The 20,102-nt window shown below is 49.4% G+C and overlaps 1 protein-coding gene across 1 annotated transcript; it reads right to left on the bottom strand.

The window, feature by feature from the left end:
* Positions 1 to 4,646: 4,646 nt before the first annotated feature.
* Positions 4,647 to 18,819, bottom strand: LOC102778080 (immunoglobulin superfamily DCC subclass member 3). Its single transcript, XM_087848619.1, has 14 exons — positions 18,647 to 18,819; positions 14,571 to 14,876; positions 14,322 to 14,466; positions 14,111 to 14,241; positions 11,322 to 11,459; positions 11,070 to 11,228; positions 7,834 to 7,999; positions 7,493 to 7,743; positions 7,127 to 7,291; positions 6,388 to 6,576; positions 6,200 to 6,307; positions 5,999 to 6,122; positions 5,499 to 5,598; positions 4,647 to 5,382 (listed from the first exon to the last, which is right to left on the bottom strand). Exons 1-14 carry the CDS (start codon positions 18,702 to 18,704, stop codon positions 5,302 to 5,304), a joined length of 2,121 nt encoding a protein of 706 aa, XP_087704745.1. The 5' UTR covers positions 18,705 to 18,819; the 3' UTR covers positions 4,647 to 5,301.
* Between the last annotated feature and the right edge of the window lie 1,283 nt (positions 18,820 to 20,102).

Genomic DNA, 20,102 nt, shown 5'->3' with positions numbered 1-20,102 from the left:
TAGATGATGTCTGACAGCACAAACGTGGTCCAGAGATCCAGTTCAGCCAAGCGGACAGCGAGCAGCTACAGCTGCCTGTTTCACCATCCACGTGTTAGTCAAGGAGGCCACGCCCCTAATGATGCAAGCTTTAAGCCTTAATCCAGTTCAAACAGGTGACCTGTGGGGGCATGGAAGTCTGTGGGGGCTGACTCACTGGTACATCTGCTGGATGTTAGAGGAACTGCAGCTTTGGAGGTTCAAATGTGACCATGATGCTCATCATGGGTGTGATGTGACTCATGCATGTTTGTTTGTGTTTCGGGTTTTTAGCAACGTTATCATCCTTGGCAGTGTTGGGGTAGTTACTCATGAAAAGTAATGGATCACACATTAGCTTTTACTTTTCTTAAACGTAATGTAGTAACTTATTTAATTCCTCGCCGGAGAAGTATGTTGTCAGACTACTGGTTACATTACTTTCTGATTTCTCTACAAAATGACCTGAAACCCACTGTTACCAGTTACCTACAGGCTACAGTCCCACCCACCAACTCAAAGCCCTCTCCTAATGACCGCACACATATGAACATATTTTAGTTTATCACTTATTAACTCAAATTAAAGATGAGCTCATAAGTTCAGGCTCTGGATGCTGGGCTAACGTCTGCTTTAACAACACTCTGGGTTCTTGGCTAGCTTAGCGTTAGCATGCCACCCGTTCACATGTTAGCAAAGTGTCTGTAACGTGGGCTGTGTTCAGTGGTCGACAGGAGGCAGCCGACATGCTCAGCAGGACAGTCAAAAGCATGCGACCACACTGTCAGTGGGAATTCCACAGTGTTTAATAAACACCAACCTTACAAGCCCGGCTGAACGGCTGCGGTCTCATCATACATGAAGCGAGCAGAGTTCATACAACCAACATACAGTTCATACAACATACTTTGAGTTAGTGAGGTAACAATGTGAGGTCCATGTGTGAGCACGCCGCTCTACAGAGGGCAGTGGTGAATACTTGTGACATCACTAAACATCAACTTACGCTGTCTTAAGGAGACACCGCACTATTGTGACAAGTCAAAGTTGTGTTAGTAGAAAAGTCTGGTTGTTTGTGTGCTGGCTGCACTTTCCACTCAACCGTCTTCCTGTCCTGTAGTAAAATAAAAGCAATGCCCACATCTCCACTCCTCGAAAGCTATCGCTGTACTGCTCCACCATGTCCTCCTGCACATGAATCAGCTGACTGTACCATACAAGAATGTTTCCTTAATATTTGTTTTCTTTCTGTCCAGCTGCCACTCTCTGAACAACTTGTTCAATGAAAGTAATGACAAACATTTCAACTGTAATGTGATTACAGTAACTTGTTACTTTGTAATCCCTAACACCCAAAACTGGCCGTGGCGTTCCTCAGGGTTCTGTGCTGGGACCAGTGATCTTAATGTATGCTTCCCTTATTTAATACTATTAGAAAACATCCATTTTTACTGCTATGCAGATGATACCCAGGTGATATCCGGGTGTTAAGGTGAGGTACAAAAGTACTTCACCTCACGCCTGCACGAGCTGCTCGGCCATCAATCTCTCGCTGCACAGTTTTAGTGCTGATGCAGTCACAAATCGGTTTAACGCGTCTTTATCGGCAGTTCACATGACTGTACATTAAACTCACCTTGTCAAACCTCAGGTGTCGCTGCACGAGCAGCTCGTCCGCTAAATAAATGACGAACAAAGACATGTTTTCTACTTCAGCTTTATTTGGTTTTTATGTGTCTGAACAGCAGAAATTAGGACAGAGAAACAGTCTGTGCAGAGAATCTGCAGCACAAACAGGAGGCTCTGAATACGAGAGCTCGGTTTAAAAAGCAGTTTAAAGCTTTGGGTGCTTTTATTTTTGTGACACATTATTCAAACATCTTTATAGAGGAAACAGAATCATTAAAGCATCATTTTTCTCATTGGTTCTAGGCTTCAGTCTCTACGATCGCTACATCTCAGGTTTAGTTTCTACAGCGTGTCGACAGCAGGAGGTGAGCTCGGACGAACAATAAAACAGGTTTTTATGCACAGCATGGCTTTGACATCACGTATGGCTTACGGGTAAATATGGCTGTTTAATCAGAGGCTCTACCTTCAGCTTTTACAACTCTACAAATATCTTCACATCAGCTACAAACATAAAGAATCAGAAAAAAGTCAAACTGGAAGAATCATAATATTATTAGAATAAAAATACTAATTTTAATGTCTTTATTTTGGCAGCTTTCCTCTTTGCTGCCAAACGGCAGCGACGGAAAGATAAGAATGAACGGAAAGTGGAAAGTTCTAGAAAAAGAACAAAAACTCAACAAAACTTTACTTTTAGGAACAATCGTCTCATTTCGGAGCAGAGATGAAGACAGCGGGGAGCTCTGCGACCTCTGACCTTTGACCCTGAAGACAGCAAGGAGGGTGTTTTGTTGAACTGGGGGAGGAGGTCAAAGACGCTCTGACACAAAGATGGCTCACGACAGTTTTCACCTACGCTAGTCGAACTCCAGGCCCCGAGGGCCCTGCAGGTTTTAGACGTGTCCCTGATCCAACAGCTGATTTAAACGCCTAAATGACCTCCTCAACATGTGACGTTCTCCACAGGCCTGGTAATGAACTCATCATGTGGTTCAGGTGTGTTGACTGTGAGATCCAAAACCTGGAGTTCCCACCCTGACCTACACTTTGGCACAGTTTACACTCTGGTCTATAAGTCTGGGCTTTAAGGAGGAGCACCGGCTCCAGGAAAACGTTTGAGGTCATTTTCTGCATCAGTAGTTAAAACATCCTAAAATGTTTTAAACAGAAAGCAGTTCAATAGCATTCAAATATGACCCTTTATTTACGGGTGAAAACGATATTTGAAACAGGTGCTTTCAGGTCTAGATCTCCGCATGCTTTAGGAAGTGAGTCCTGAACAGATGAGAAGAGCGAGGACTTCAGGAAATGATCAGCACTGCCTGTAACGCAGGTGATGAAGGTTCTTTAGAGGACGGAGGAGAGCAGCGTGAGTAGAAAGCATTGAGAACCACAACTCTGTCTCAGCCGAGGACCACAGAGCACTTTCACATACTGTTATAGTGACGCTGCAATTAATGAGGGTGGAGGTGAGGCCAGAGAAGAACAGAGTTCCTGTTCTCCAGGGTTTCTGCCATTTGTAGAGCTAACTGTTGATTACACTGTTTTAAATGGCGAGTGATGGTGGTGCACCAATCAGCATGCACTTTGTCACTCAGAGAGTAAAAGTCCTGAATTAGCAGCTAAACAGGTTCCAAGAACTTTGGCAGTTTGTACTTCCTGCAGCGTGGAGCGACCACAACTACGGAAATGTTCCCGCAGTCCAAAAGCATCTATGGTGGTGTCGTGGGTTGGGACTGCTTCAGTTCACCATCACTGATGGATTTAGACTGAGAAGCAGGACATCTGCCTGTGGATTGAGTCGTGCAGCAGAGACAACAACCCTCAGCTCACAAGGAGAACATTAAAGAAACGTTCATGTGAGGAGATGTGAAGCTCAGAGTCCTCGGGGCTGATGGCAAGCACAGCGTTCATGCACTCGAGGTGATACCGGATCATTTTCATCAGCAAATCCAATCTTTTCATTCTGTTTTTCTACTCTTTTAGCTTGTTTTAGGAAGCACCAATGCCAAAATATCAAACATCTAAAAGAGTTCAACGTTCCCTGCAGAGAGAAAATATCATCTATGAGTTAAATTTGAGGAATGTATGTTTGGAAGAAGGACACGTTTCCAAAACATGGACGATTTTTCTCTGTTGGTCTGGAAAATGTTTGCATGGATCAGACACAGACCTGGTTCTCAGGATCAGGAGGTCAGGGGGTCGGAGGTCACTCATAGAGACATTAATCCGCACAGAGTGAGCATGCTCTGTGGCGTAAATACAAACATAATATCTGGATACTTCTGAGCTTTTGGTCAGCGCGGTTTTATCCTTCATTTATTTGGTTTTCCTGACAGCTCATCCGAGGACATACGAAAATATACTTTCACTCCTTTTTCCAAAGTGTTTGTGTGAGACATAAAATGTGATGGCGAGGAAATATTTTGGTTTTGTTTGTTCTTCGACTCAGACAGGAGTGAAAACAAACAGGAAACTAGTTTTTCTTTTCTTTGGAAGGCATTCAGCTCATTTTAAATAATATTTGGCTGAACTCTACAGAAAGCTGCTCTTCATCTATATGAATTCATTGGATACATTAAAATACATCAGAGGTCAGTTTAGACATGGCTCATGGGGCTGCACACACCTGTGGGCAGGTAACGGGAAGTGGGAGCCCTTGAAAACATAAAAACATTCATTGGAATCGGGACAGAAAAGGCCGGAGATGCCCCACACTTTCCTGTCTCACCTTTCCCAGGTGAAGCAGTCAGATCTTCTCAGGTACAGAGCTGCTCTCCCGTCCCTCATCAGCAGAAGCAAAGACGTCTACAGACAGCGAGGGATGGATCCAGAGCAACGAAGCCAAGGTCTCGTGGGCAAAAAGGCTAAAACAGGGAAAAGGTCCCAGAGGAGGCTTTTGGTTTGAGGTAGGTTAGCTTGACCTGCAGCGGGAGGCTAACAGCAATTTAGAGGTTTGGCACGAAGCCCGAGGTAGCTCTCTTTGAGGGGAGGGGAGGAGTCGGAGAGGGGGGGGGGGGGGGAGGGAGGGGAGGAGAGGCAAGCCGACCGTGGGCCTCGTCCACATCCTGACCGGAGGCGAACTCGACGAGACAGACAAACACTGAAAGGCTAAAGCGAGCAGAGGAGCGTTAGCGTCCTCTAAGGTTACCTGCTGACCAGAGAAACAATCATTCCCTTTGGCTCTGGGCCTCTGAGGACGCCAAACGGCAGGTAGAACACCTTCTCACCTCAGAGGCCGTCTCTGGTCAAGCCGGCAGAAGGCCTCATCGTCTCTGGAAACTCGGCACCGTCGGTGACTAAAACAAAATGAGCCCAAACTAAAGAAAAAGCTTTTGGTTTCAACAGGAAGTAAGCATCAGCATCTGAACGCACAGGGGGAGGAGCCAGAGTCATGTGACCAACAATCTGTGTGTTTACAGGTGAAGAATTCCGCTTTGGTTTTGACCTGGAGACGATCTCAGCAGTCAAGTTCAACGGGTTCAGTCTCCCTGTGCGATCAGACGCCACCTGGAGCTTCCTCAGACAAATCATCATCATCATCACTATAATCTGTGCGTTAATCTCTTATCCTAAATGTGGTAAGGCTGTCAGGAGGAGAGGAGGCGCCACGGGCCGGCGTTCGGGGGGGGGGGAGGAATGTGTGGTGTTTTATCCGGTGCCTGTGCCCAGGTGAACAGGTAGAGCAGGTTCAACCATGACCATCAATGGAGGACGGGTGGAGTCGCATCTCTGTAGGCGGAGCAAGGGAGAAGGGGGTCATTGACAGGAAGGTGTTTCCTCAGGCAGGTATTTGACCCCGACTCTGGACCATCACTTAATAATCATCCAGGCGTGTGTGTGCTTACCTGGCTGAGCTCGAAGCTCTCAGGTGTGTGGCCTTTAGGACCACTGACGCCGTTCAGAGTGGGTGGAGTCTCCCAGCTCTCCCCCTTCCTGCAGAAAAAACTGAGCACAGAGAACACGGTGAGGATGATGAAGACGATGATGGCGGTGGTGGTTGTGAGGACGGTGAAGACGATGATGGCGGTGGTGGTTGTGAGGACGATGAAGACGATGATGGCGGTGGTGGTTGTGAGGACGATGAAGACGATGATGGCGGTGGTGGTTGTGAGGACGATGAAGACGATGATGGCGGTGGTGGTTGTGAGGACGATGAAGACGATGATGGCGGTGGTGGTTGTGAGGACGATGAAGACGATGATGGCGGTGGTGGTTGTGAGGACGATGAAGACGATGATGGCGGTGGTGGTTGTGAGGACGATGAAGACGATGATGGCGGTGGTGGTTGTGAGGACGATGAAGACGATGATGGCGGTGGTGGTTGTGAGGACGATGAAGGCCTTACTTGCGTCTGTACGCCAGCAGGACGAGCAGCAGGCAGCAGAGGATGCAGGCGAGGCCGCTGTGAAGGCCGACCAGCAGAGCGGACGTCGAGCTGTCAGACTGATCGCAGTTACAGCTTGAACCAGCTGAGGGCGACAAACATCACATGTTACACTGCTTCCATTGGTGACGGTGTGCAAGAGGTCAGAGGTCAAGCTCCTACCTGCTGCAGCTCTCTCTCCCTCTGCCAGAGATACAAGGCGGCGGTTGGACGGACTGTCTCCGTTCCCGTTAAACGCCACCAGCTGGATTTCGTAAATGGCCGCCGGCTCTGCAGGAAGTAAACGAACAGATTATCACAACGCTGTAGCCACTTCCTGTCGGGCTGCCTGTAAACAGCCTCGTACTCACCCAGGTGGGAGATGGTGTGGGTGTTGATGTGTGCTGGGAAGGCTTCCTGCCCCTGCACTTCTGCGTTGGAAACACTGCGGTACTCCAGTCTGAAGCCCTCCAGCTTCCCCGGCTTGCTGGGAAGCTCCCAGTACACCTGCATGGCGGTCTGGTTCAGGACCTTAGTGAAGAAACTGGGAGGACTGGGAACTGTGGGGCAGACAGAGCCTGCGGTCATTCACAGAGACAAAACGTTTAAACCTGATCAGAGCAGGTCGACCCCGCCCCGGGCCGCACCTCTGAGGTCAAACCCTGTTCATGACATCACCACATCAAACAGTGACATTTCTGCATTCATCCTCTGAAACATAAAGATGGTGCTTAAAGCCTCAGGCTGGGTGGGTGTGCCCTCTGCTGGCAGAAGTGTGGAGCTGCGCCATCGTTCTATCAAACGTCTGATCAGATTACTGTTCATTAATCCTTCTCTGTGTGGTAGGAAGCGCTGCCCTCACACCGAGGGAGCTTTACCAGAAACGTTTACCAGCTTTCCTACAAATCTACAGCTTCATCAGCTGCAGACCTTCATCACAGGCTTCAGCTGATGTTGTCACGTCATTGTGAGTAGACCTGAAACACCTCGTGAACTCAGGAGATTCGTTTTAGGTGGAGGTCCTTTTCCGAGGCTGGAATGCTGAGGAGGTTTTATAGATATTAGATATAGTGTGAGTGTTTCCAGTGTTATCAGTCAGAGGTGACCTACCACCGCCCAGCGTGCTGGCCATGATGCTGTCAGACTGCTGGCTGCCTCCCAGCGCCGAGTACGCCTTCAGGTAGATGGAGTAGGTGGTGGCAGCTTCCAGGTTGCTGAATTCGTGTTTGAAGGTGGTTTTGCTGACGGCCTCCTGCAGCTCCGCACTGTCCGGCTCTGAGGAGGTCGCAGATCAAAGGTCAAACAGGTGATGGTGCTGCAGACTGATTGATTGGGATTATCGGTTACACGCACCAATCAGTCTCCAGCCAATCAGGAACCAGTAATTATATCACGTCATTACCCTTTAATCTCATTTCTAGTCTCCGTACACGGACGATCTCAGACTTAAAAATACCAGCCCCGCCCCTCTCTCACCGCCCAGTTTCCTGATGTGCAGGACGTATCCGATGATCTGCTGGCTCACATGTTCTGCCGGCTGGTCCCAGGTCAGCTGCAGGCTGCTGGAGCTCAGCGCCGCCGCCTGGAGGCCGGTGGGGGCCTCGGGCAGCTCTGAGCCCTGGCTGATGGCGAGGCGAGCGCTGGCCTGATTGGTGCCAGCGCTGTTTTCGGCAATGCACTGGTAGATGGCTTCATCTTCGGGGGTGATGCGGGTGATGGCGAGCGTCCTGCAGGTGGTGGCAGAGAAGAGGTGGGGCGTTAAACCGTGCAGTAACCTCACAGAGAGAAAGACCTGAGCGTAAACAGAAGGATCTCACGTGTTCCCGTTGGTGAGCTTGACGTTGCCGCTGGGCATCAGCAGTTTGCCGTTCTTCAGCCAGATGAGGTGGGGGTCGGGGACGCCGGACGCCGTGCAGCTGAAGACGGCGCTGGCCCCCGCTGGTCTGGAGACAGACTGTGGCCACTGAACAAACTCTGGAGGAGCTGCGGGCCAGAAACAGAGTGTTACAATCTCAGCACAGGGCAAACTGGTGGTTTACCCTCTGAAAACTTTGTGTGGGCTGTGGGGGGGTGTGCCGCAGCACCATCACGAGCGGAGACGAACCAGGAACTAAAACTGTCAGACGGACGTGCTCACTTTATCTAAAGAACCTCAGAAATGTGAGGAACGCTATCGAACATCGTAGCAACGCCGTAACGGGGAGAAAAGCCACGAGCCCAAGGTCAAAGCGTTAACACGTATTTAATTTGTGTTTAATGTAACTGTAACAGAGGTTTATGTCTTCAAAGGTGATGTTGCTCATGGACTCGCTACATAAAGCTAATCACTAAAAACTCGTCATGTTATCATCACACGCCGCGTCCTCAGAGTGAAAACTTGAGCTTGTGTCTTTGACCTTTGACCCCACCACCCCACCCTCCCACCACCACCACCACACACACAGACACAGCTGTCTGTCTCCACCCGCTTCATCTCCATGGCTACAGGGAAACCGTACACACACATCTCTGTCACCCCACAAGAGCCCCGCCCCCTCCCACTTTATATGGAAAGACGGGGGAGGTCAGGGGTCAGAGGTCACAGGGGAGGGGAGAGGGATGAATAGGAGTCATTTATAAAAGTGTGTGTGTGTGTGTGTGTGTGTGTGTGTGTGTGTGTGTGTGTGTTGCTCTTGAACTTGGGGTTCTGTATCTTAGGAGGTCAACGGTCATTATCCCTCCACAAATAAAATGTATTTATATGTCCACCCCCATCTCTGACACACACACACACACACAGAGACACACACACACACACTTTTTTATCATCTTTAGCAGGACTGTATTTTGTGTATTTGTACTTTCCTCTCTGTTCTGTTCCTGTTGTGTTGTTGTGTTGTTGTGTGGGCTCTACGCTAGCCTGAACGATGCACAGCAACACTAACAGACTTTATCTTTAAAAACTCTTCTGATTGTTTTTATTAAACTGCTGAGAATATTTGTGTTCATATTATTGATGATTACTGTTACTATGGGATTGCTCTGCTGATGATGATTTTGTTTACTGATGATCAGCGTCTGAAGACACTGTCGAGTTCATCCTGACTGAAACGGAAACATCGCGTCTCCTCGCTTTTATTTTAGCGTCTCTGATTGTTTGTCACGCGTGCTTTTTGTTTGCAGTTTCACGGTGGCACACGTGTAAAACGATGAAGTCGTCTTTGTAAAAACAACTCAGATGTGATGATAACTCACAGCAGCTACAGACAAGGAAACGACGTACGCTGAAACTAACAACAGAAATAAACACAACAATAATGATAATAATAATAGAAGAAATGATTTGTGATGTTAGTGCGTCTGTCTCTGATGGGATCACATGGACGTGAAAAGAAGGTTGTTACGGTGGCTTCTTCTTCCTACGGTCTCTGTGGGCGCTGATGATGTGTGAGCATCTCCTCTGGATGCTGTTGTGTAACATGTTCGTCACACACTGTGTGAGTGGAAAGCACTTTGGGTGATTTACTTGTGCGTTGAGTCAAACTGACTTCAGATGGGTGCATGAGGGATAAACCCTTTCATGCAGGACAAGGAAAGCTGGATCATCACACAGAGCAGGAGCCGCGGTCGAGCCGAGGCCGTCTGTTGTGGCCCCGCCCACTCGTGTTTTTGTGGCGAGGACAGTCTGCAAGTCTGAGTGTCAGAGTGACAGACGGCGTTTCAGTGGGAATAAAGTCCTCATTGTGAAGTGGGGCTCTTCTCATGCTAATCCAGATTCTCATGAAGCTCTCAGTCACACACACGCTCACAATGGGCCTGTGTGACCTCTGACCCCTCCTCCTACATGACCTCTGACTGAGCTGCAGCTGAGCGAGCAGGACAGGAGTCCCTGAACGTCTCACACGTCTGCGTGGAGCTGCAGAGGAGACTCTGATCGGAGTCCTCGGGCTGTGCGCTGGTCTTTCCACCGTGTGTGGAAAACACTGACTGCTGTGTAGATGACACGTGGCTGCACCCAGAAACTGCAGGAAAAGCTGCAGCCAGTGCGTTTTTCTCCCACAAACTCACATATAAGATCATCAACACCTCACGGTTTCAGAAACAAATGCGTCTGACGCTCACGTTAACAGGAAGTGAACTCTGAGGTGCTGCTGTCTCTGATTTACAGAGAGGGTCAGAGGTCACATGTCGGGGGTGAAGAGTCCGACAGCAGCAGGCTGAACTGAACTTGACACACAACCAGTCAAGTTCAAGAGCTGACAGATGAACACACACGCACACTGCATGTGTGTTTGCACACTCGACATGATGAGGTGGAGCTGAGCAGATGGAGTGGTTGCTCTGCAGCTGCTCACCGCTGTGTTCACAGGAAGTCTGCCTCAGGCTTGTTCTGAGGATCTTATTGGTCAGTAATCGCGTTCTTTCCTGTTCCACCTGAGTGCTCGAAGCACTGCCTCCTTCACACATAACACCAGCGCTTTCTTCTGCACCTGTACTTCCTGTCTGCCGTCCTCACTCTGGTGGATGCATCTGAGGGCATCTTTCCCAGGAATATTTGGGACTCAGCCACCGATCTTCCGATTAGTGGATGATTTGCTCTACATCCTACGCGCCCAACTTTCAAGGAGAAGTGTCAGTCATGAAGGAGCAGCAGGTTTGTTTCAGTCTGCACACCAATCATTGATGAGGGGCCAGCAAATCAGACTCGCTGCCCACCATCTGAGTCACTTCAGTGCCAAAAGCTGCTCCTTCAGGAGAACCAGAACTCGCTTTGAAAGGAGGACAGAGAGTGACTCATTTTCAACCAGCAGCCGTTCCTTCATCGCTGTGCCTGACCGACTTTCTCTGATAATCACAACCGGTCTGAATGGATTTGTCTGAAACTTAGTGTGAATAGAAATAAAGGTTTATTCAAACAGAACAGACGCCGTACATCCAGAAATGTCCCTCAGTCTGAAGATCAAAGACCTGACCTGCAGGACTTCTAAGGTGAAAAGTTTGACTGTTTGAGGTGAGGACAGCTCGGTCACATTTGGCCAGCTGATGTGTTGTTGCTGTGTGCAAGCGAACCTACCTTGTACAACGAGGCGTCCAAGCGCCGTCCTCCTGGACCTGCTGCCCGGTCTGTTAGCCGAACAAACGTAAACGCCTGAGTGCTGCAGAGTGGCATCAGAGATCATCAGGTTTCCTGTTCCCAGAACCTGGATCCCCTCCACGCCGATGGACCGGCCGTCTGACCGCACACAGACACCATCATTAACACAGCTGATCTTAACAGGTAATCAATACTAGTGATTAGATCAATGAGTGCAGGAGGAGGCGTTACCGAGGCGACTCCAGGACACGATGGGCCGCGGGTTTCCTGTGGCAACACACTCCAGGATGGCGGTCTGGTGGACATTGATGGTGAGGTTCTGAGGGCCGGACAGGATTACGGGCTCCTTGTAGATCCTGGATCCTGCAGCTGTGTCCAAAAGACCAGAAACCCTCAAAAACACCCCGAGACTCTGTTTGCCCTCACTCTAGACTCTTTCTACCCTCAGTCCGGACTATTTCTACCCTCACTCAGGACTGTTTCTACCCTCAGTACGGACTGTGTTTCTACCCTCAGTCAGGACTACTTCTACCCTCAGTCCGGACTATTTCTACCCTCACTCCGGACTACTTCTACCCTCACTCTGGACTCTTTCTACCCTCAGTCTGGACTCTTTCTACCCTCACTCTGGACTCTTCTACCCTCACTCTGGACTCTTTCTACCCTCACTCTGGACTCTTTCTACCCTCACTCTGGACTCTTTCTACCCTGAGTCCGGACTATTTCTACCCACACTATAGAATCTTTCTACCCTCACTCTGGACTCTTTCTACCCTCAGTCTGGACTCTTTCTACCCTCACTCTGGACTCTTTCTACCCTCACTCTGGACTCTTTCTACCCTCACTCTGGACTCTTTCTACCCTCAGTCTGGACTCTTTCTACCCTGAGTCCGGACTATTTCTACCCACACTATAGAATCTTTCTACCCTCACTCTGGACTCTTTCTACCCTCACTCTGGACTCTTTCTACCCTCAGTCTGGACTCTTTCTACCCTCAGTCTGGACTCTTTCTACCCTGAGTCCGGACTATTTCTACCCACACTATAGAATCTTTCTACCCTCACTCTGGACTCTTTCTACCCTCACTCTGGACTCTTCTACCCTCACTCTGGACTCTTTCTACCCTCAGTCTGGACTCTTTCTACCCTCAGTCTGGACTCTTTCTACCCTCACTCTGGACTCTTTCTACCCTCACTCTGGACTCTTTCTACCCACACTATAGAATCTTTCTACCCTCACTCTGGACTCTTTCTACCCTCACTCTGGACTCTTTCTACCCTCACTCTGGACTCTTTCTACCCTGAGTCCGGACTATTTCTACCCACACTATAGAATCTTTCTACCCTCACTCTGGACTCTTTCTACCCTCAGTCTGGACTCTTTCTACCCTCACTCTGGACTCTTCTACCCTCAGTCTGGACTCTTTCTACCCTCACTCTGGACTCTTTCTACCCTCACTCTGGACTCTTTCTACCCTCACTCTGGACTCTTTCTACCCTCAGTCTGGACTCTTTCTACCCTCAGTCTGGACTCTTTCTACCCTCACTCTGGACTCTTTCTACCCTCACTCTGGACTCTTTCTACCCTCACTCTGGACTCTTTCTACCCTGAGTCCGGACTATTTCTACCCACACTATAGAATCTTTCTACCCTCACTCTGGACTCTTTCTACCCTCAGTCTGGACTCTTTCTACCCTCAGTCTGGACTCTTTCTACCCTGAGTCCAGACTATTTCTACCCACACTATAGAATCTTTCTACCCTCACTCTGGACTCTTTCTACCCTCAGTCTGGACTCTTTCTACCCACACTATAGAATCTTTCTACCCTCACTCTGGACTCTTTCTACCCTGAGTCCGGACTATTTCTACCCTCACTCTGGACTCTTTCTACCCTCACTCTGGACTCTTTCTACCCTGAGTCCGGACTATTTCTACCCACACTATAGAATCTTTCTACCCTCACTCTGGACTCTTTCTACCCTCAGTCTGGACTCTTTCTACCCACACTATAGAATCTTTCTACCCTCACTCTGGACTCTTTCTACCCTGAGTCCGGACTATTTCTACCCACACTATAGAATCTTTCTACCCTCACTCTGGACTCTTTCTACCCTCAGTCTGGACTCTTTCTACCCACACTATAGAATCTTTCTGCCCTCACTCTGCACTCTTTCTACCCTGAGTCCGGACTATTTCTACCCACACTATAGAATCTTTCTACCCTCACTCTGGACTCTTTCTACCCTCAGTCTGGACTCTTTCTACCCTCACTCTGGACTCTTCTACCCTCACTCTGGACTCTTTCTACCCTCAGTCTGGACTCTTTCTACCCTCAGTCTGGACTCTTTCTACCCTCACTCTGGACTCTTCTACCCTCACTCTGGACTCTTTCTACCCTCAGTCTGGACTCTTTCTACCCTCACTCTGGACTCTTTCTACCCTCACTCTGGACTCTTTCTACCCTGAGTCCGGACTATTTCTACCCACACTATAGAATCTTTCTACCCTCACTCTGGACTCTTTCTAACCTCACTCTGGACTCTTTCTACCCTCAGTCTGGACTCTTTCTACCCTCAGTCTGGACTCTTTCTACCCTGAGTCCGGACTATTTCTACCCACACTATAGAATCTTTCTACCCTCACTCTGGACTCTTTCTACCCTCACTCTGGACTCTTTCTACCCTCACTCTGGACTCTTTCTACCCTCAGTCTGGACTCTTTCTACCCTCACTCTGGACTCTTTCTACCCTCACTCTGGACTCTTTCTACCCTCACTCTGGACTCTTTCTACCCTCAGTCTGGACTCTTTCTACCCTCACTCTGGACTCTTTCTACCCTCACTCTGGACTCTTTCTACCCTCACTCTGGACTCTTTCTACCCTCAGTCTGGACTCTTTCTACCCTCACTCTGGACTCTTTCTACCCTCACTCTGGACTCTTTTTACCCCCAGATCGGGCATTCAGTCTTTAATTATGTGAGTTTTGCCTTACAGAACCTTGCCCTCAGTTTTGTCTTACCGGTGACAGTCAGCTGGGCTTCGTGGCTGTAGCGAGTGTTGGCGATGTTTGAGGCGATGCAGCGAAACAAACCGCTGTCAGTCTGCTGAACGCCGGTGATCTGCAGCACGCCATTAGGAAGCAAGGTGTACCTGTACACAAAGCATATACAAACAGGCTTGAATCCTTATACGTTAAAATTTCATCTCATCACACTTCACTAAAGACATACCTGTGGTTATCGGGGCTCAGTAAGCGTCTGTCTTTCTGCCAGGTGATGTTGGCCTCTGGGATACCATTCACCTGACAGGTGAGTCTGGCCACACCCCCTACATCCACATGCATGGACTCTGGGTGAGAGAGGAACTTAGGGAGGGCTGGTGGGAGGTGGAGAAGAGACCGTTAGTACAGGTGGGTCACCTGTGTGTTACTGTGAGGTTTGTTTGATGTTTTTTGTGTGTTTGGGTCGACAGCAACTCACATGCGAGCTGGACGCGGGCCTTGCGGCTGACCAGCATGCCATAGCGGTTCTGCACTGCACACTCGTACTCTCCGGCATCCGTCTCGTTGCTCTCTCGTCTCTTGGAGAAATTTCTGATGAGCAGCGTGCCGTTGGTGAGCACTGTTGCTCTGGTACCAGTCGCTATGGGAACCCCGTTGAGTCTCCAGGTGATAGCGATGGGCCCCTCCCCCTCCACCTGACAGTCCAGCATCAGGGGACGGTCCCTGACCGCAATGACATCACCAGGCTCCTTCAAGAAGGCCAACTCCAACGCTCCGAGCACACCTAAGGGGAAGCAGGAGGGTCAGGGGCGGAGTCTCAGTGGATGTTTCTGATGGTGAAGCAGGTTTAAAAACACAAACACTCACTGACAGGAGGCGGATGTGGAGATGAGGGTTATGATGATAATAAGGGCGAGGAGGTGGCGATGAGGTGGCGATGATGATGACTGGAAACACCTGCCCAAAGCAGTATCCAGGTGACTCCGGCAGGCAGAACTCAGGGCTCGCGTTGACCTTCAGGCTATGATGAACACATGAATGTGACGATGGCAAAGATGGCAATGATGTATATGTACTGAAAGAATCAGAGCCAGTGTTTGTTATAAATCAGCTCATGGGCGCTGGTTTAGCTCAGTGGGATGAGCAGCGTGGATGGAGAGAAGCAGCGCGGGTTTGAGTATGACCCCCGGCCCTTTGCTGCATGTCTGTCTATACTGTCTCTATCAAATAAAGGCCACAAAATAGCCTGGGAACGTTAGAAGACTGCATGCACCCAATTATAATCAATCAGGTCAGTCACACAGACTGAGGTCTTTAAATTACGTGTTACTACACCTCTCATCATCTGAAGGCCTGGACTGAACAAGAAGCAGAAAGCAGCCGGGCTCAGGTCTGCAGTGTGTTGTTTCCATCACGTGGTGAACGAACTGCTACAGCGCTTTCCTGCTCCACCTCAGAGCAATTTATACCACACATTATTTCTACAGAATTCGTTCTGTGATGGATGTGTCGGAGAGCAAAGTGGACCTAACATCTTGTCCAGGGATATTTGGCATGCTGGAGCAGCAAACTAAACCGCCACCTGCTCTACAGCCACCCCTCAGACACAGCACAGATCAGCCTCTCTGCGGGCCCCCTCAGATAAAGACCAATGCAGGTCTTGTGTCTGTTTATTATGCTGTTCAGTGAATGCATCGTTCCTCCTCCTCCCTCCTCTGGCCCTTTTCAACTTGAACTTGGTTGAGGTGACTTTCCCAGGCTCCCCCCCTCCTCCCCATCGCCTCTTTGAGAGGATGCTGTGGGAGGAAAGACTGAGTCTGGCAGCAGGACCAAATCCTTTAGTGTGAACGACGACAATAGAGAAACAAAAGTTAACCGAGACACAACACCCCACCCCACCCCCAAAGGATCCCACAAACAACCAAACACACCAAACCCTGCAGCTGCCGGACCCCAGGACGCCTCCAGGCCTGCAGCTCCTCATAAACATCCATCACTTCAGCCTCTTTATACAGCTTCACGCTTGTTTCCACAGACTCTGAGCACAAATCACTCTAAAGGCCAATTTCATCTCCTCAAAGAGGAGAACAGGAAAACATGTCAAAATCTTCCTTCAGCACCAACACCGGGCTGGCACCGGGCTGGCACCGGGCTGGCACGGGGCCGGCACGGGGCCGACACCGGGCCGGCACGGGGCCGGCACCGGGCTGGCACTGGCACGGGGCCGGCACAGGGCCGGCACCGGGCTGGCACCGGGCCCACATCACTCCTCTTTATCAAAGCAACGATGAATCCTGATGACGTCACGTCAGGAAAAGTCAAAACTGGTTTAAACAGGAAATCATCAGCACGCGATCGGACCCGGCACCATGTAGGTGTACGAACCAGAGTTCCCGTGACAACACATCTGGACCACAGCAGGGCATGCTTTATGCCAGGGGTGTCCAACTCCAGGCCTCAAGGGCCGGTGTCCTGCAGGTTCTAGCTCTCACCCTGGGTCAGCACACCTGAATCAAATGCTTAGTTCATTCCCTCTGAAGAACTTTAAGACATGTTGAGGTCATTTAGCCTTTAAATCAGTGGACACTTCTAAAACCTGCAGGACAGCGGCCTTCGAGGACTGCAGTTGGACACCCCTGCTTTATTCAGACTGTGACTCGATAAAGAAGCCGATGCAGTTCTGGCTGCGGATCAACCCAGAGGGAGGACGTTATTCTGGAGGCCGTCAGTGGACAGACAAATAACCTGGATCGTGGCAGTATTGTGTCTCGTGCTCAGCAGGTGTGTGATGGCGAGTCACGCTCACAGATCACGACTCAGAAACACATCAGCTGATGTTTCAAACCATCGAGCTGCTCAAGTGAAGCATCTGATGATGATGATGATGATGATGATGAGGAGGAGGAGGAGGAGTTGTGATGGAGGTGGAGGACAGCTGTCTGATCAGCTGATGATGTCACATGTCTCCTCCTACAGGATTTAATCCTTCGCCTCCCATCTGGGTCCTCGCCATGGGGGGTGGGGTTTTTAAGACACTGGAGCAGACAGTCTGCCCCCCGCCCCTACCCCCCCCGTTTAACCCTGACCTGCCCCCTAAATCCCCTGAACTGAACTGAACCCCCCGAGGCCTCTGCAGGTCATGAGAGCTGCCCCCCCCCCCCCCCCCCTTTCCATTCTGCGGTGTGATGTCACACGCCGCTCTGACCGTGAACTTCACGGTTTGGTGCTGACAATGGATTCCCCACAGACACGGGAGGTCTGAGCCCTGAGAACCAGACTGTTACCCTGCCCACCCCCTTCCAGGTCACATGTCTGCATCTGCCACTGACCCCACCCCCCACCCCATCCCACTACTGCTAATCACGCCAATTAACAAGGTGCTGAGTCACTTCCTGTCCAGTAGTTTGTGAACCTGAGAAGGTTCAGGTGTTTCGTTTACCAGCTCAATTTTTACCAGAGTGCTCAGATGTACCAATCAGACCCCCACAGACCTGCACAGACCTGCACAGACCTGCACAGACTTGGACAGACCTGCACAGACCCCCACAGACCTGCACAGACTCCCACAGACCTGCACAGACCTGCACAGACCCCCACAGACCTGCACAGACCTGCACAGACCCCCACAGACCTGCACAGACCCCCACAGACCTGCACAGACCCCTGCAGACTTGCACAGACCTGCACAGACCAGCACAGACCTGCACAGACCCCCACAGACCAGCACAGACCCCCACAGACCAGCACAGACCTGCACAGACCCCCACAGACCAGCACAGACCCCCACAGACCAGCACAGACCTGCACAAACCCCCACAGACCCCCACAGACCAGCACAGACCCCCACAGACCCCACAGACCAGCACAGACCTCCCATCAGCTCTTGGGCGCTCTGGGTCATCAGCTGATTGACAGTCTGGAGAGTTTCTCGCTCTCGACACATCATCAAGTTCAACAACAAAACACACTGAGCGCGCTCAGTCTACTGCATAGAAATGAGTCTGATGAATATGAATGTGACCTTCTGTCCTCATCACACACACACACACACACACACACACACACACACACACACACACACTGTGGTTTCATAAAGACGGGAACTTTAAACCAAACTAGTTCAGAGCCTCACAGACACACTGGGACCAGTTAAAACCAGTTTATTATGTTTTACTGTCCAGAATGGAGCCAAGAAAACACCTGAGAGACTGTAAACAAACAAAGAGAGGAAAACAATGATGGAAGAAATGAAGGCATAATCAAAGAAATAAAGAAGAAAGGAAGGAATAATAGGTGACCTTTCAAAGTTAAAGGAAGAAACAAAAGGAGGCATTAAAGGAAACAGGAAAAGGAATCACAGAGAATTACAAGGAATGAAGAAAATCAAGCTTTTATTGCTGTTTTTCATTTTACTGTCACAGGACTTCATGTCTTCTCATTCTGAGCTATGACATTTTTTCAGATCTTTCATTTGTGGTTTTCTGAACGAGCTCTGCCTCATCACACGCTATTCTGTAATCTAACTGGTTTAGTCAGTGTGAGTGTGAGTCTGACCTGAGCAGCAGAGTCCCTCCAGCAGCAGCAGCAGCGTCCAGCTCCACGTCTTCTTCATGCTTTGGGTTAAATCCAGAACATTGGATGCACGCAGGTCTCAGCACTGCTCTCCTTCCTTTGCACCTTCTTCTTCTGAATCTGAAACCTGTGCAGCTCACATGCGCTGCTGAACTCTGCAAGTCTGACTTCAAATTGAGCCTGCACTCAGGGGCTGAGGGGGAGGAGCCTACAACGGGGCGGGCAGGGAGGAGAGAGGAGGTGGGAGTAGGGGAGAGGATGGCAATCAGGAAGCCAGACTAAGGAAATGAAGGAAGGAGTTCTGCTGGCTTTATTTTAGTAAAAGTCTGAATTGACTCGGGTGTGCAGGTGTGCTGCGGGCAGGTCATCACCTGTACCTGCTGCTGAGGTGCAGACGGTCCGTGTTTGAAGACAGCAGCTGATAAGGCGGCACTGACAGCGGTTTTTTGGTTCAGTCTAAACGCCCACTTCCTTCAGCTGAAACGTCCTGCTGTGGTCTCACTCGGTCCAAACGAGCACTTTAACAGGACAGAGTACAGGTGGAGGTGGAGGTGGAGGGGGCAGTCAGCGAGTGTAAGAATTCAAAGAACTGAAATTTAAACAGAAAGTGGAACACAGGGTCAAAGGTCAGACACTCATGTAATAACAGGAGAAAGTGGGGCAAAGAAACAGAAAGGAGGAAGTGATCACAGGGTTAGACACACAGCCAATAACAGAGCAGATCCAGGGCGTGGCAGGTGTCTCAGCTGAGAGCTTCCAGCTTTGATCCCACAGGTGAGCTGATCAATCTACAGGTGAGTGTTACACTGTTATTGTGGCACCATCACGCTGTCTCACACTCAATGAGCGGGCTGGCACTGGAGGGCCACCTTAATGTTCAAGGAGTACAAAGTGTTTGTTTTTAACCCTGTAAGACCCAGCCCATCAAAAAATGACCAGAAAACTCTCATGTTTTGGAACTGAGATGTTTATAAACCCTTATAACAAAATCCTCATTTTTTTCTGCTGCATCATGTTGTGTATGATATATTTTTATTATATATATTTTTATTGCATCTGATGCATTGGGCATTTATGGCTACTTTTTGTTAACAACAATGTTAATTTTAGACAAAAACAGTTTTGTCCATAACATTTTGAAATCATGGCACATGTTGATCATGATACAAAGGGCATTATAGGTTTAATTTCAAATATTACATAATAATAAAAACTGCAAATGTGAGTGCAAATCTTTTTTCCTCAGTCTTAATTAACTGAAGCCTTTGAGTGAACTAACAGTCAGACACATTAGTCCTCTGTTTCTGGACACACACGTGACAGCACTTCTATCATTTAACACAATATTAATGCAGACACTTGTGTGCACATTAGAACTGTTGCACTCCACAACAAATAAATCCTCCTAACAAAAAGGAACTTGCAGGACCAAACAGCA

This window comes from Neolamprologus brichardi, chromosome 11 (genome assembly GCF_056152115.1).
Source record: "Neolamprologus brichardi isolate AB-2024 chromosome 11, ASM5615211v1, whole genome shotgun sequence".
Taxonomy (NCBI): Eukaryota; Metazoa; Chordata; class Actinopteri; order Cichliformes; family Cichlidae; genus Neolamprologus; species Neolamprologus brichardi.
Note: the sequence above shows the minus strand (reverse complement) of the source record. Positions and strands in the feature narration are given on the sequence as shown.